The sequence below is a fragment of the Ovis canadensis genome, chromosome X (genome assembly GCF_042477335.2).
Source record: "Ovis canadensis isolate MfBH-ARS-UI-01 breed Bighorn chromosome X, ARS-UI_OviCan_v2, whole genome shotgun sequence".
NCBI lineage: Eukaryota > Metazoa > Chordata > Mammalia > Artiodactyla > Bovidae > Ovis > Ovis canadensis.
The window spans coordinates 83830791-83847287 of NC_091727.1; the positions used below are offsets into that span (position 1 = coordinate 83830791).

Genomic DNA, 16497 nt, shown 5'->3' on the forward strand with positions numbered 1-16497 from the left:
GGCCTGGACTGGCTCAGGAGTCTGCACTGAAGATGGCTAACCCCGCTTATCAATGGATCTCAGCGGCAAGGAGTAGTGGTGTGGTGTTACTGCCATTGTTTGGGGTGTGGAATGACATGAGGGGCTAGATTGCCAGAACCCAGATGGGAAGAGGGTTTCACATGGGGATGGTGAATGTCATACTTCCCCTGAGAGAGGCAGGCAGAAATCACATCCTGGCCACTTACGTCATAATGGGCTTTGTTGCATCACTCACCTTTGCTGTCAGCTAAAGGTGCTCAGGAGGCACAAAATGCTGATCCAACTGAAACCCACAACCAGCACTCCCAAAGATTAAAATAATGTTTGGAGGGAACAGACCAAATATCAATTAGGCCACTGTTTTCCTAAGAAATTGGTGGGAGCAGTGTGTTCTCAAGGGCAGGGCAGTGGAGCTGGCCCAAATCCCGGTGCAGATGACAAACAGGATCACCACACACAGATAAATTTTTTGGGTGGTGGGCACCATGCAGTTTGTGGGATCTTAGTTCCCTGACCAGGGATTGAACCGGTTCCCCTTCTAGTGAAAGCATGGAGTCCTAACCCCTGGACAGCCAGAGAAGTCAGGACAGAGATTTTTGATACAGGTATCAACATAAGACTGAGTAAAAGCTGGTCTTATATTGATCATCATCCCCTCGTATTTCTAAATAACTACAGTCGTAAAATATTCTTCCCCCCAAAAATCTTTTGTAGTCCAAGCTCTGCAAGTTTTGTGGTTTAAATATAAGAGTATGGGGTATCTACTTTGAAGGCAAATTGGAAGTGGTCAAACAAGAGATGGCAAGGGTGAACGTCGACATTCTAGGGATCAGCGAACGAAAATGGACTGGAAAGTGTGGACTTACCTCAGATGACCATTATATCTACCACTGCGGGCAGGAACTCCTCAGAAGACATGGAGTAGCCATCACAGTCAACGAAAGAGTCCGGAATGCAGTACTTGGACGCAATCTCAAAAACGACAGAATGATCTCTGTTCGTCTCCAAGGCAAACCATTCAATATCACAGTTATCCAAGTCTAGGCCCCAAGCAGGAATGCTTAAGAAACTGAAATTGAACGGTTTTATGAAGACCTACAAGACCTTTTAGAACTAACACCCCAAAAAGATGCCCTTTTCATTATAGGGGTCTGGAATGCAAAAGTAGGAAGTCAAGAAACACCTGGAGTAACAGGCAAATTTGGCCTTGGAATGCAGAACGAAGCACGGCAAAGGCTAATAGAGTTTCGCCAAGAAAATGCACTGGTCATAACAAATACACTCTTCCAACCACACAAGTAAGACTCTACACATGGACATCACCTGATGGTCAAGAGTGAAATCAGATTGATTATATCCTTTGCCACCAAAGATGGAGAAGGTCTATACAGTCAACAAAAACAAGACCAGGAGCAGACTGTGGCTCAGGTCATGAACTCCTTATTACCAAATCCAGACTCAAATTGAAGAAAATAGGGAAAACCACTAGACCATTCAGGTATGACTTAAATCAAATCCCTTATGATTATGCAGTGGAAGTGAGAAATAGATTTAAGGGCCCAGATCTGATAGATAGAGTGCCTGATGAACGATGGAATGAGGTTCGTGACATTGTACAGGAGACAGGGATCAAGACTATCCCCATGGAAAAGAAATGCAGAAAAGCACAAGGGCTGTCTGGGGAGGCCTTACAAATAGCTGTGAAAAGAAGAGAAGCAAAAAGCAAAGGAGCAAAGCAAAGATATAAGCATCTGAATGCAGAGTTGGTGATGGACAGGGAGGCCTGGCGTGCTGTGATTCATGGGGTCACAAAGAGTCGGACACGACTGAGCAACTGAAAAGAACTGATTGCAATAGGGAGAATGTTTTGAACACACGTTCTTAACATGTCTCAAAATGGAACAGAAAAAGATATTTCGTTAACATGAAAGGATAAGCAGGGTGAGCAACAGCTCTGTGTGTGTGCGTGAGTTTGTGTATCTGTGTGTGTGTGTGTGTGTGTGAGTGTGTGTGTGTGTGTGTGAGATGGGGCAAGAGGTGGGGATGGATGAACAGACAGCATGATGGAGCAGTGCGACAGGAAGTGTTTCTTTCTGTAGTGAGCTGATTCTTAGAATGAGCTGTTAAGGGAGCCAGAAAGGTCTGACGCTTTGTGCCTGCTCAAGCTTGGGGGAAAGCTGAAGTTCAGAGGAGAGAAGGTTGGCTAAAGCTTAGCCAAGCCAAATGAGTGGGTATATTATGGATGACTGTGAGCACTTGGCCAGTCTCTGCTGTTGTTTAAGAGAGGCAAAGTCAGCCCTTAGACAGTATTGTTGTTACCACAATTGCAAGTCCATGTGCTTGATGCAGAATGAGGCCCATCAAAAGGAAATGTTTGAGTTTGGGACAGGGAAAGGTTGATTACAGATTCATACAAGGATGAGGGTGGCTCTTGCCCTAAGAACCCAAAGTTACTGAACGTTTTCAGTAAGTATGTTTAAAAGCAAAGGTTAGAGAAAGTTGTGGTAAGTTGTTTCAGACTTCGTGGTGTCACACCCTTTGTGCTTAAGGTTAGGTCATGGTCAGGTAATGATGTGCCTAAATATCTCTATCAGATGAATGTCATTTTCTGTCCTGCCAAGAGAGGGCAAAGTCTCAAGGAACACCTTTCACCGTGAAATGTCCCATCCTGGTCAAACAGAAACAGGTTTCCATTGGCAGCTCCTTCAGGGCAAGGTTCCCATATTCGACCCAGCTCTCATCCTTGATGGAGCCAGGTACCCAACACAATAGGTCCTGTCTCCTCAAGCTGTCCAACTGAGGAGACCAGTTCTCACAGCCTGAGACCCAGAAAGATGGCCACCTGCTATTAAGTTGCAGAGACAGGGATGGGGGAGAGGTTCACCGCTCCGCACGGCCTGGGCCAAGGCTAGTGGAGGGACTTAGTGAGGGCTCTGAATCACTAAAGGATGTAGTCCCCAGTCTATCCCCTGGGACCATCCAGCTCCCCCACTGGCGCAACGTTGGGTGATCTCCAGGCCCTCCACAAGAATGCCAGAATCTCTCTTCTCTCACTTTCCACCTGATGACCACCACACCACCCTTACTTAATCACTTCCCCAATGAATGGTCCCTCATTGACAGTAACTGTGGGCAGGGCCCACTGTGGTGCTGACCAATAGCTGAGCAGGACAATGAATGGCCACTCCTAGACAGTTGGCTGCTTGCAAATGGGGCCCTCTGAGGCACCAAGCAAGGCTGAGCCACACCTGCTGCCTAGGATCAGGGTGCGTTGAAAAGAAGCAGCCCAATGGCTAACTGCATAGGGCTGTGCTCACTCTGCTCTGTTACACTGTGCATAGAATAAGAATCACTGTGAGGTGAAGGTTTGTGAAAGTCGTTCTCAAGGTGGGCTGGCTTTCACATTCTTGTTGGCTTTGAAATATTAGCTATGCTATATGCGGCACATGTGATCATGTGGCAGCTGTCGGAGGGGCATATAGATGAGCACTGCTGACAGGCATGCCTGGGAATACAATGAAAAGAATGATGTACAACAGTTAAAGAAGCCTGTGAAATCAAATCCTGATTTGGAACAGAGTCCATTAAACAGAGTAAAGCACACTGGACCCAACGTATCCTTCGGTAACAGAGCAGCATGAGCACAGCCCTTAGCAGGTAGCCATTGCTGTGCCTGATGACTCCATATCCTGTTACTAAGCAACCGGTCTTGCCTAGCAGTTGGACAGTGCAACCCTGGGCCCTGCCCATAAGCAACCAACTATCAATGAGGTACCTACTGGTACTTCTCTTGCTCAGCTATTGGTCAGCTCCACAGTGGGCCCTATCTGATGATCGCTGTTAATGTGGGCCCACTGGGGAAGTGATTCACTCAAGAGTTAGGGGCGCAGTGGAAAACGGACTCTTGCCTTTGGGCACCTTCCTTTCCTTTTCTTCATTTTTGCCTAAATCGGGAATGTCTTTCTGGTAGATGGGGCAAAGTGAGTTTCCCTCCTCAACATGAGAGTTGAAGTGTCCCCAACAATATTAGTGGAGGAGGCATTTAACACTTTCTTTGCTCTGAAGTGTAATCTTATGGAGACGGTGTATAGATCTTGGGGCAACGGACTGAAGATTCACCAAGCCTTGGGGTCTCTAAAGCTCACTGGAGTAGACAGAACTTCCAACCTGTTCTCAATTACCTGCTCGCTCTTAAGTTCCTTAAGCCCCTCAAGAACCCCCGATAGGAAGAGGGTGGTCTAAAGATGAAGTGACTAGAGGACTCTGAAATGCTGAAATGGGATGAAAAGTGTTTGGCAGAGGTTCATACAGGGATGGAGGGGGCAGGAGTGTTGAAGGGGGACATCCAAGTCAAAGAATAAAGGGCACTGAAGGAAAGTCTGAGGGTCACGAGAAGAAACACCATGCCCCTGAATCACCACTCCCCAGAATCAGACACACAGAGGGGTCAAGGGTGGGAAAGTTGTTTCATGGCCTCCCTCAGCACCCACTAACCCATGTGGATGGGCACCGTGGTACCTTGTGATGTCTAAGACTCCCAAAGCCCCCATTGGCTGGGGGAGTGCCTAGCTGACCAATCAGAGTGAAGGGTGTGGCTCCTCATTGTCCTGGGAAGGTATATATAGGGAGGTCCGAGGCAGAGATTCTGGGTTAGGCCACTTCATGGTGTCATCATGGCTAAGGGAACTAGGAAGCCACGGCAGCCAAGAAGAGTTGCAGTGCGGTTTGCTTCAAGGATGAAAGGAAGAAAGAAGACCCTTTGGCAACGGAGATACAGAGGCAGCGTGAAGGTAAGATGATTCCATCGACACTCCCCAGGTTCTCCATTGACTTTGGTGCCCAAGACCTCTACACTGCCCTTGCCTGGCGCAAAAGTCCTCATCAGGCCACCTCCCTTTTCATGAAGTCTCCTTTCCAACTCAGTTGTTATACTCTTTCCTCAAAACTCATAGCCTTCTCTTGTCTTTCAAGGCACGAAATATGACCATGAGGGTCAGAAGACCTCTAAAAGGAACCTTGAGAAAGAAAATCCGATCGTACGCCACTCCGTCGAAGAAGGTGAAGAAAACAAGAGAACCAAACTGTTTTCTCCGTTCCTGTGCACGTGAGAAACTGAACCAAGCCGAAAAACGTACCAAAATATGAGTCAGAGTCAAAGAAGGGGGCAGAATCAAAAGAGAAGATAAGCTCAGCCACCCCAGAATGAGAGACCCTGGAGAAGTACAACCTGGGCAGCCAGTAACTGAATAGAAAAGGTCAGACAGTTTAGAATTGTGTCTCCAGTGGTCTGCTTTCTTAGAAATGGTTAACCAGGAAAAGACTGACTCTCACACTAACATAGTAAACTGATGGCTGCGATTAAAATAAACATCAAAGGGTGAAAAGATGATATTTGTGTGTGTGTGAATTTTCTGATGGGAAGGGAGGGAAGGAAGAACAGAGGTGGGCACCTGAGTGGGGAGGGGTGCGAGGTCCCGAGACATTGGGGGACAGACCCTGAGGTCCCCAGTTAGCCAGAGAGGAGAGGCCTGGACTGGCTCAGGAGTCTGCACTGAAGATGGCTAACCCCGCTTATCAATGGATCTCAGCGGCAAGGAGTAGTGGTGTGGTGTTACTGCCATTGTTTGGGGTGTGGAATGACATGAGGGGCTAGATTGCCAGAACCCAGATGGGAAGAGGGTTTCACATGGGGATGGTGAATGTCATACTTCCCCTGAGAGAGGCAGGCAGAAATCACATCCTGGCCACTTACGTCATAATGGGCTTTGTTGCATCACTCACCTTTGCTGTCAGCTAAAGGTGCTCAGGAGGCACAAAATGCTGATCCAACTGAAACCCACAACCAGCACTCCCAAAGATTAAAATAATGTTTGGAGGGAACAGACCAAATATCAATTAGGCCACTGTTTTCCTAAGAAATTGGTGGGAGCAGTGTGTTCTCAAGGGCAGGGCAGTGGAGCTGGCCCAAATCCCGGTGCAGATGACAAACAGGATCACCACACACAGATAAATTTTTTGGGTGGTGGGCACCATGCAGTTTGTGGGATCTTAGTTCCCTGACCAGGGATTGAACCGGTTCCCCTTCTAGTGAAAGCATGGAGTCCTAACCCCTGGACAGCCAGAGAAGTCAGGACAGAGATTTTTGATACAGGTATCAACATAAGACTGAGTAAAAGCTGGTCTTATATTGATCATCATCCCCTCGTATTTCTAAATAACTACAGTCGTAAAATATTCTTCCCCCCAAAAATCTTTTGTAGTCCAAGCTCTGCAAGTTTTGTGGTTTAAATATAAGAGTATGGGGTATCTACTTTGAAGGCAAATTGGAAGTGGTCAAACAAGAGATGGCAAGGGTGAACGTCGACATTCTAGGGATCAGCGAACGAAAATGGACTGGAAAGTGTGGACTTACCTCAGATGACCATTATATCTACCACTGCGGGCAGGAACTCCTCAGAAGACATGGAGTAGCCATCACAGTCAACGAAAGAGTCCGGAATGCAGTACTTGGACGCAATCTCAAAAACGACAGAATGATCTCTGTTCGTCTCCAAGGCAAACCATTCAATATCACAGTTATCCAAGTCTAGGCCCCAAGCAGGAATGCTTAAGAAACTGAAATTGAACGGTTTTATGAAGACCTACAAGACCTTTTAGAACTAACACCCCAAAAAGATGCCCTTTTCATTATAGGGGTCTGGAATGCAAAAGTAGGAAGTCAAGAAACACCTGGAGTAACAGGCAAATTTGGCCTTGGAATGCAGAACGAAGCACGGCAAAGGCTAATAGAGTTTCGCCAAGAAAATGCACTGGTCATAACAAATACACTCTTCCAACCACACAAGTAAGACTCTACACATGGACATCACCTGATGGTCAAGAGTGAAATCAGATTGATTATATCCTTTGCCACCAAAGATGGAGAAGGTCTATACAGTCAACAAAAACAAGACCAGGAGCAGACTGTGGCTCAGGTCATGAACTCCTTATTACCAAATCCAGACTCAAATTGAAGAAAATAGGGAAAACCACTAGACCATTCAGGTATGACTTAAATCAAATCCCTTATGATTATGCAGTGGAAGTGAGAAATAGATTTAAGGGCCCAGATCTGATAGATAGAGTGCCTGATGAACGATGGAATGAGGTTCGTGACATTGTACAGGAGACAGGGATCAAGACTATCCCCATGGAAAAGAAATGCAGAAAAGCACAAGGGCTGTCTGGGGAGGCCTTACAAATAGCTGTGAAAAGAAGAGAAGCAAAAAGCAAAGGAGCAAAGCAAAGATATAAGCATCTGAATGCAGAGTTGGTGATGGACAGGGAGGCCTGGCGTGCTGTGATTCATGGGGTCACAAAGAGTCGGACACGACTGAGCAACTGAAAAGAACTGATTGCAATAGGGAGAATGTTTTGAACACACGTTCTTAACATGTCTCAAAATGGAACAGAAAAAGATATTTCGTTAACATGAAAGGATAAGCAGGGTGAGCAACAGCTCTGTGTGTGTGCGTGAGTTTGTGTATCTGTGTGTGTGTGTGTGTGTGTGTGAGTGTGTGTGTGTGTGTGTGAGATGGGGCAAGAGGTGGGGATGGATGAACAGACAGCATGATGGAGCAGTGCGACAGGAAGTGTTTCTTTCTGTAGTGAGCTGATTCTTAGAATGAGCTGTTAAGGGAGCCAGAAAGGTCTGACGCTTTGTGCCTGCTCAAGCTTGGGGGAAAGCTGAAGTTCAGAGGAGAGAAGGTTGGCTAAAGCTTAGCCAAGCCAAATGAGTGGGTATATTATGGATGACTGTGAGCACTTGGCCAGTCTCTGCTGTTGTTTAAGAGAGGCAAAGTCAGCCCTTAGACAGTATTGTTGTTACCACAATTGCAAGTCCATGTGCTTGATGCAGAATGAGGCCCATCAAAAGGAAATGTTTGAGTTTGGGACAGGGAAAGGTTGATTACAGATTCATACAAGGATGAGGGTGGCTCTTGCCCTAAGAACCCAAAGTTACTGAACGTTTTCAGTAAGTATGTTTAAAAGCAAAGGTTAGAGAAAGTTGTGGTAAGTTGTTTCAGACTTCGTGGTGTCACACCCTTTGTGCTTAAGGTTAGGTCATGGTCAGGTAATGATGTGCCTAAATATCTCTATCAGATGAATGTCATTTTCTGTCCTGCCAAGAGAGGGCAAAGTCTCAAGGAACACCTTTCACCGTGAAATGTCCCATCCTGGTCAAAGAGAAACAGGTTTCCATTGGCAGCTCCTTCAGGGCAAGGTTCCCATATTCGACCCAGCTCTCATCCTTGATGGAGCCAGGTACCCAACACAATAGGTCCTGTCTCCTCAAGCTGTCCAACTGAGGAGACCAGTTCTCACAGCCTGAGACCCAGAAAGATGGCCACCTGCTATTAAGTTGCAGAGACAGGGATGGGGGAGAGGTTCACCGCTCCGCACGGCCTGGGCCAAGGCTAGTGGAGGGACTTAGTGAGGGCTCTGAATCACTAAAGGATGTAGTCCCCAGTCTATCCCCTGGGACCATCCAGCTCCCCCACTGGCGCAACGTTGGGTGATCTCCAGGCCCTCCACAAGAATGCCAGAATCTCTCTTCTCTCACTTTCCACCTGATGACCACCACACCACCCTTACTTAATCACTTCCCCAATGAATGGTCCCTCATTGACAGTAACTGTGGGCAGGGCCCACTGTGGTGCTGACCAATAGCTGAGCAGGACAATGAATGGCCACTCCTAGACAGTTGGCTGCTTGCAAATGGGGCCCTCTGAGGCACCAAGCAAGGCTGAGCCACACCTGCTGCCTAGGATCAGGGTGCGTTGAAAAGAAGCAGCCCAATGGCTAACTGCATAGGGCTGTGCTCACTCTGCTCTGTTACACTGTGCATAGAATAAGAATCACTGTGAGGTGAAGGTTTGTGAAAGTCGTTCTCAAGGTGGGCTGGCTTTCACATTCTTGTTGGCTTTGAAATATTAGCTATGCTATATGCGGCACATGTGATCATGTGGCAGCTGTCGGAGGGGCATATAGATGAGCACTGCTGACAGGCATGCCTGGGAATACAATGAAAAGAATGATGTACAACAGTTAAAGAAGCCTGTGAAATCAAATCCTGATTTGGAACAGAGTCCATTAAACAGAGTAAAGCACACTGGACCCAACGTATCCTTCGGTAACAGAGCAGCATGAGCACAGCCCTTAGCAGGTAGCCATTGCTGTGCCTGATGACTCCATATCCTGTTACTAAGCAACCGGTCTTGCCTAGCAGTTGGACAGTGCAACCCTGGGCCCTGCCCATAAGCAACCAACTATCAATGAGGTACCTACTGGTACTTCTCTTGCTCAGCTATTGGTCAGCTCCACAGTGGGCCCTATCTGATGATCGCTGTTAATGTGGGCCCACTGGGGAAGTGATTCACTCAAGAGTTAGGGGCGCAGTGGAAAACGGACTCTTGCCTTTGGGCACCTTCCTTTCCTTTTCTTCATTTTTGCCTAAATCGGGAATGTCTTTCTGGTAGATGGGGCAAAGTGAGTTTCCCTCCTCAACATGAGAGTTGAAGTGTCCCCAACAATATTAGTGGAGGAGGCATTTAACACTTTCTTTGCTCTGAAGTGTAATCTTATGGAGACGGTGTATAGATCTTGGGGCAACGGACTGAAGATTCACCAAGCCTTGGGGTCTCTAAAGCTCACTGGAGTAGACAGAACTTCCAACCTGTTCTCAATTACCTGCTCGCTCTTAAGTTCCTTAAGCCCCTCAAGAACCCCCGATAGGAAGAGGGTGGTCTAAAGATGAAGTGACTAGAGGACTCTGAAATGCTGAAATGGGATGAAAAGTGTTTGGCAGAGGTTCATACAGGGATGGAGGGGGCAGGAGTGTTGAAGGGGGACATCCAAGTCAAAGAATAAAGGGCACTGAAGGAAAGTCTGAGGGTCACGAGAAGAAACACCATGCCCCTGAATCACCACTCCCCAGAATCAGACACACAGAGGGGTCAAGGGTGGGAAAGTTGTTTCATGGCCTCCCTCAGCACCCACTAACCCATGTGGATGGGCACCGTGGTACCTTGTGATGTCTAAGACTCCCAAAGCCCCCATTGGCTGGGGGAGTGCCTAGCTGACCAATCAGAGTGAAGGGTGTGGCTCCTCATTGTCCTGGGAAGGTATATATAGGGAGGTCCGAGGCAGAGATTCTGGGTTAGGCCACTTCATGGTGTCATCATGGCTAAGGGAACTAGGAAGCCACGGCAGCCAAGAAGAGTTGCAGTGCGGTTTGCTTCAAGGATGAAAGGAAGAAAGAAGACCCTTTGGCAACGGAGATACAGAGGCAGCGTGAAGGTAAGATGATTCCATCGACACTCCCCAGGTTCTCCATTGACTTTGGTGCCCAAGACCTCTACACTGCCCTTGCCTGGCGCAAAAGTCCTCATCAGGCCACCTCCCTTTTCATGAAGTCTCCTTTCCAACTCAGTTGTTATACTCTTTCCTCAAAACTCATAGCCTTCTCTTGTCTTTCAAGGCACGAAATATGACCATGAGGGTCAGAAGACCTCTAAAAGGAACCTTGAGAAAGAAAATCCGATCGTACGCCACTCTGTCGAAGAAGGTGAAGAAAACAAGAGAACCAAACTGTTTTCTCCGTTCCTGTGCACGTGAGAAACTGAACCAAGCCGAAAAAGGTACCAAAATATGAGTCAGAGTCAAAGAAGGGGGCAGAATCAAAAGAGAAGATAAGCTCAGCCACCCCAGAATGAGAGACCCTGGAGAAGTACAACCTGGGCAGCCAGTAACTGAATAGAAAAGGTCAGACAGTTTAGAATTGTGTCTCCAGTGGTCTGCTTTCTTAGAAATGGTTAACCAGGAAAAGACTGACTCTCACACTAACATAGTAAACTGATGGCTGCGATTAAAATAAACATCAAAGGGTGAAAAGATGATATTTGTGTGTGTGTGAATTTTCTGATGGGAAGGGAGGGAAGGAAGAAAAGAGGTGGGCACCTGAGTGGGGAGGGGTGCGAGGTCCCGAGACATTGGGGGACAGACCCTGAGGTCCCCAGTTAGCCAGAGAGGAGAGGCCTGGACTGGCTCAGGAGTCTGCACTGAAGATGGCTAACCCCGCTTATCAATGGATCTCAGCGGCAAGGAGTAGTGGTGTGGTGTTACTGCCATTGTTTGGGGTGTGGAATGACATGAGGGGCTAGATTGCCAGAACCCAGATGGGAAGAGGGTTTCACATGGGGATGGTGAATGTCATACTTCCCCTGAGAGAGGCAGGCAGAAATCACATCCTGGCCACTTACGTCATAATGGGCTTTGTTGCATCACTCACCTTTGCTGTCAGCTAAAGGTGCTCAGGAGGCACAAAATGCTGATCCAACTGAAACCCACAACCAGCACTCCCAAAGATTAAAATAATGTTTGGAGGGAACAGACCAAATATCAATTAGGCCACTGTTTTCCTAAGAAATTGGTGGGAGCAGTGTGTTCTCAAGGGCAGGGCAGTGGAGCTGGCCCAAATCCCGGTGCAGATGACAAACAGGATCACCACACACAGATAAATTTTTTGGGTGGTGGGCACCATGCAGTTTGTGGGATCTTAGTTCCCTGACCAGGGATTGAACCGGTTCCCCTTCTAGTGAAAGCATGGAGTCCTAACCCCTGGACAGCCAGAGAAGTCAGGACAGAGATTTTTGATACAGGTATCAACATAAGACTGAGTAAAAGCTGGTCTTATATTGATCATCATCCCCTCGTATTTCTAAATAACTACAGTCGTAAAATATTCTTCCCCCCAAAAATCTTTTGTAGTCCAAGCTCTGCAAGTTTTGTGGTTTAAATATAAGAGTATGGGGTATCTACTTTGAAGGCAAATTGGAAGTGGTCAAACAAGAGATGGCAAGGGTGAACGTCGACATTCTAGGGATCAGCGAACGAAAATGGACTGGAAAGTGTGGACTTACCTCAGATGACCATTATATCTACCACTGCGGGCAGGAACTCCTCAGAAGACATGGAGTAGCCATCACAGTCAACGAAAGAGTCCGGAATGCAGTACTTGGACGCAATCTCAAAAACGACAGAATGATCTCTGTTCGTCTCCAAGGCAAACCATTCAATATCACAGTTATCCAAGTCTAGGCCCCAAGCAGGAATGCTTAAGAAACTGAAATTGAACGGTTTTATGAAGACCTACAAGACCTTTTAGAACTAACACCCCAAAAAGATGCCCTTTTCATTATAGGGGTCTGGAATGCAAAAGTAGGAAGTCAAGAAACACCTGGAGTAACAGGCAAATTTGGCCTTGGAATGCAGAACGAAGCACGGCAAAGGCTAATAGAGTTTCGCCAAGAAAATGCACTGGTCATAACAAATACACTCTTCCAACCACACAAGTAAGACTCTACACATGGACATCACCTGATGGTCAAGAGTGAAATCAGATTGATTATATCCTTTGCCACCAAAGATGGAGAAGGTCTATACAGTCAACAAAAACAAGACCAGGAGCAGACTGTGGCTCAGGTCATGAACTCCTTATTACCAAATCCAGACTCAAATTGAAGAAAATAGGGAAAACCACTAGACCATTCAGGTATGACTTAAATCAAATCCCTTATGATTATGCAGTGGAAGTGAGAAATAGATTAAAGGGCCCAGATCTGATAGATAGAGTGCCTGATGAACGATGGAATGAGGTTCGTGACATTGTACAGGAGACAGGGATCAAGACTATCCCCATGGAAAAGAAATGCAGAAAAGCACAAGGGCTGTCTGGGGAGGCCTTACAAATAGCTGTGAAAAGAAGAGAAGCAAAAAGCAAAGGAGCAAAGCAAAGATATAAGCATCTGAATGCAGAGTTGGTGATGGACAGGGAGGCCTGGCGTGCTGTGATTCATGGGGTCACAAAGAGTCGGACACGACTGAGCAACTGAAAAGAACTGATTGCAATAGGGAGAATGTTTTGAACACACGTTCTTAACATGTCTCAAAATGGAACAGAAAAAGATATTTCGTTAACATGAAAGGATAAGCAGGGTGAGCAACAGCTCTGTGTGTGTGCGTGAGTTTGTGTATCTGTGTGTGTGTGTGTGTGTGTGAGTGTGTGTGTGTGTGTGTGAGATGGGGCAAGAGGTGGGGATGGATGAACAGACAGCATGATGGAGCAGTGCGACAGGAAGTGTTTCTTTCTGTAGTGAGCTGATTCTTAGAATGAGCTGTTAAGGGAGCCAGAAAGGTCTGACGCTTTGTGCCTGCTCAAGCTTGGGGGAAAGCTGAAGTTCAGAGGAGAGAAGGTTGGCTAAAGCTTAGCCAAGCCAAATGAGTGGGTATATTATGGATGACTGTGAGCACTTGGCCAGTCTCTGCTGTTGTTTAAGAGAGGCAAAGTCAGCCCTTAGACAGTATTGTTGTTACCACAATTGCAAGTCCATGTGCTTGATGCAGAATGAGGCCCATCAAAAGGAAATGTTTGAGTTTGGGACAGGGAAAGGTTGATTACAGATTCATACAAGGATGAGGGTGGCTCTTGCCCTAAGAACCCAAAGTTACTGAACGTTTTCAGTAAGTATGTTTAAAAGCAAAGGTTAGAGAAAGTTGTGGTAAGTTGTTTCAGACTTCGTGGTGTCACACCCTTTGTGCTTAAGGTTAGGTCATGGTCAGGTAATGATGTGCCTAAATATCTCTATCAGATGAATGTCATTTTCTGTCCTGCCAAGAGAGGGCAAAGTCTCAAGGAACACCTTTCACCGTGAAATGTCCCATCCTGGTCAAAGAGAAACAGGTTTCCATTGGCAGCTCCTTCAGGGCAAGGTTCCCATATTCGACCCAGCTCTCATCCTTGATGGAGCCAGGTACCCCACACAATAGGTCCTGTCTCCTCAAGCTGTCCACCTGAGGAGACCAGTTCTCACAGCCTGAGACCCAGAAAGATGGCCACCTGCTATTAAGTTGCAGAGACAGGGATGGGGGAGAGGTTCACCGCTCCGCACGGCCTGGGCCAAGGCTAGTGGAGGGACTTAGTGAGGGCTCTGAATCACTAAAGGATGTAGTCCCCAGTCTATCCCCTGGGACCATCCAGCTCCCCCACTGGCGCAACGTTGGGTGATCTCCAGGCCCTCCACAAGAATGCCAGAATCTCTCTTCTCTCACTTTCCACCTGATGACCACCACACCACCCTTACTTAATCACTTCCCCAATGAATGGTCCCTCATTGACAGTAACTGTGGGCAGGGCCCACTGTGGTGCTGACCAATAGCTGAGCAGGACAATGAATGGCCACTCCTAGACAGTTGGCTGCTTGCAAATGGGGCCCTCTGAGGCACCAAGCAAGGCTGAGCCACACCTGCTGCCTAGGATCAGGGTGCGTTGAAAAGAAGCAGCCCAATGGCTAACTGCATAGGGCTGTGCTCACTCTGCTCTGTTACACTGTGCATAGAATAAGAATCACTGTGAGGTGAAGGTTTGTGAAAGTCGTTCTCAAGGTGGGCTGGCTTTCACATTCTTGTTGGCTTTGAAATATTAGCTATGCTATATGCGGCACATGTGATCATGTGGCAGCTGTCGGAGGGGCATATAGATGAGCACTGCTGACAGGCATGCCTGGGAATACAATGAAAAGAATGATGTACAACAGTTAAAGAAGCCTGTGAAATCAAATCCTGATTTGGAACAGAGTCCATTAAACAGAGTAAAGCACACTGGACCCAACGTATCCTTCGGTAACAGAGCAGCATGAGCACAGCCCTTAGCAGGTAGCCATTGCTGTGCCTGATGACTCCATATCCTGTTACTAAGCAACCGGTCTTGCCTAGCAGTTGGACAGTGCAACCCTGGGCCCTGCCCATAAGCAACCAACTATCAATGAGGTACCTACTGGTACTTCTCTTGCTCAGCTATTGGTCAGCTCCACAGTGGGCCCTATCTGATGATCGCTGTTAATGTGGGCCCACTGGGGAAGTGATTCACTCAAGAGTTAGGGGCGCAGTGGAAAACGGACTCTTGCCTTTGGGCACCTTCCTTTCCTTTTCTTCATTTTTGCCTAAATCGGGAATGTCTTTCTGGTAGATGGGGCAAAGTGAGTTTCCCTCCTCAACATGAGAGTTGAAGTGTCCCCAACAATATTAGTGGAGGAGGCATTTAACACTTTCTTTGCTCTGAAGTGTAATCTTATGGAGACGGTGTATAGATCTTGGGGCAACGGACTGAAGATTCACCAAGCCTTGGGGTCTCTAAAGCTCACTGGAGTAGACAGAACTTCCAACCTGTTCTCAATTACCTGCTCGCTCTTAAGTTCCTTAAGCCCCTCAAGAACCCCCGATAGGAAGAGGGTGGTCTAAAGATGAAGTGACTAGAGGACTCTGAAATGCTGAAATGGGATGAAAAGTGTTGGCAGAGGTTCATACAGGGATGGAGGGGGCAGGAGTGTTGAAGGGGGACATCCAAGTCAAAGAATAAAGGGCACTGAAGGAAAGTCTGAGGGTCACGAGAAGAAACACCATGCCCCTGAATCACCACTCCCCAGAATCAGACACACAGAGGGGTCAAGGGTGGGAAAGTTGTTTCATGGCCTCCCTCAGCACCCACTAACCCATGTGGATGGGCACCGTGGTACCTTGTGATGTCTAAGACTCCCAAAGCCCCCATTGGCTGGGGGAGTGCCTAGCTGACCAATCAGAGTGAAGGGTGTGGCTCCTCATTGTCCTGGGAAGGTATATATAGGGAGGTCCGAGGCAGAGATTCTGGGTTAGGCCACTTCATGGTGTCATCATGGCTAAGGGAACTAGGAAGCCACGGCAGCCAAGAAGAGTTGCAGTGCGGTTTGCTTCAAGGATGAAAGGAAGAAAGAAGACCCTTTGGCAACGGAGATACAGAGGCAGCGTGAAGGTAAGATGATTCCATCGACACTCCCCAGGTTCTCCATTGACTTTGGTGCCCAAGACCTCTACACTGCCCTTGCCTGGCGCAAAAGTCCTCATCAGGCCACCTCCCTTTTCATGAAGTCTCCTTTCCAACTCAGTTGTTATACTCTTTCCTCAAAACTCATAGCCTTCTCTTGTCTTTCAAGGCACGAAATATGACCATGAGGGTCAGAAGACCTCTAAAAGGAACCTTGAGAAAGAAAATCCGATCGTACGCCACTCCGTCGAAGAAGGTGAAGAAAACAAGAGAACCAAACTGTTTTCTCCGTTCCTGTGCACGTGAGAAACTGAACCAAGCCGAAAAAGGTACCAAAATATGAGTCAGAGTCAAAGAAGGGGGCAGAATCAAAAGAGAAGATAAGCTCAGCCACCCCAGAATGAGAGACCCTGGAGAAGTACAACCTGGGCAGCCAGTAACTGAATAGAAAAGGTCAGACAGTTTAGAATTGTGTCTCCAGTGGTCTGCTTTCTTAGAAATGGTTAACCAGGAAAAGACTGACTCTCACACTAACATAGTAAACTGATGGCTGCGATTAAAATAAACATCAAAGGGTGAAA

At 47.3% G+C, this 16497-nt stretch overlaps 1 protein-coding gene across 1 annotated transcript in view; it reads left to right on the forward strand.

Annotated features, from left to right (window-relative positions):
* Positions 1 to 16497, forward strand: part of LOC138930788 (M protein, serotype 5-like) — a 105707-nt gene that overhangs the window by 28505 nt on the left and 60705 nt on the right. Inside the window, exons 8-10 of the mRNA XM_070291212.1 lie at positions 4993 to 5079; positions 10541 to 10627; positions 16086 to 16172. Of these exons, the coding sequence (XP_070147313.1) occupies positions 4993 to 5079; positions 10541 to 10627; positions 16086 to 16172 (261 nt within the window). The remainder of the gene's footprint in view (positions 1 to 4992; positions 5080 to 10540; positions 10628 to 16085; positions 16173 to 16497) is intronic.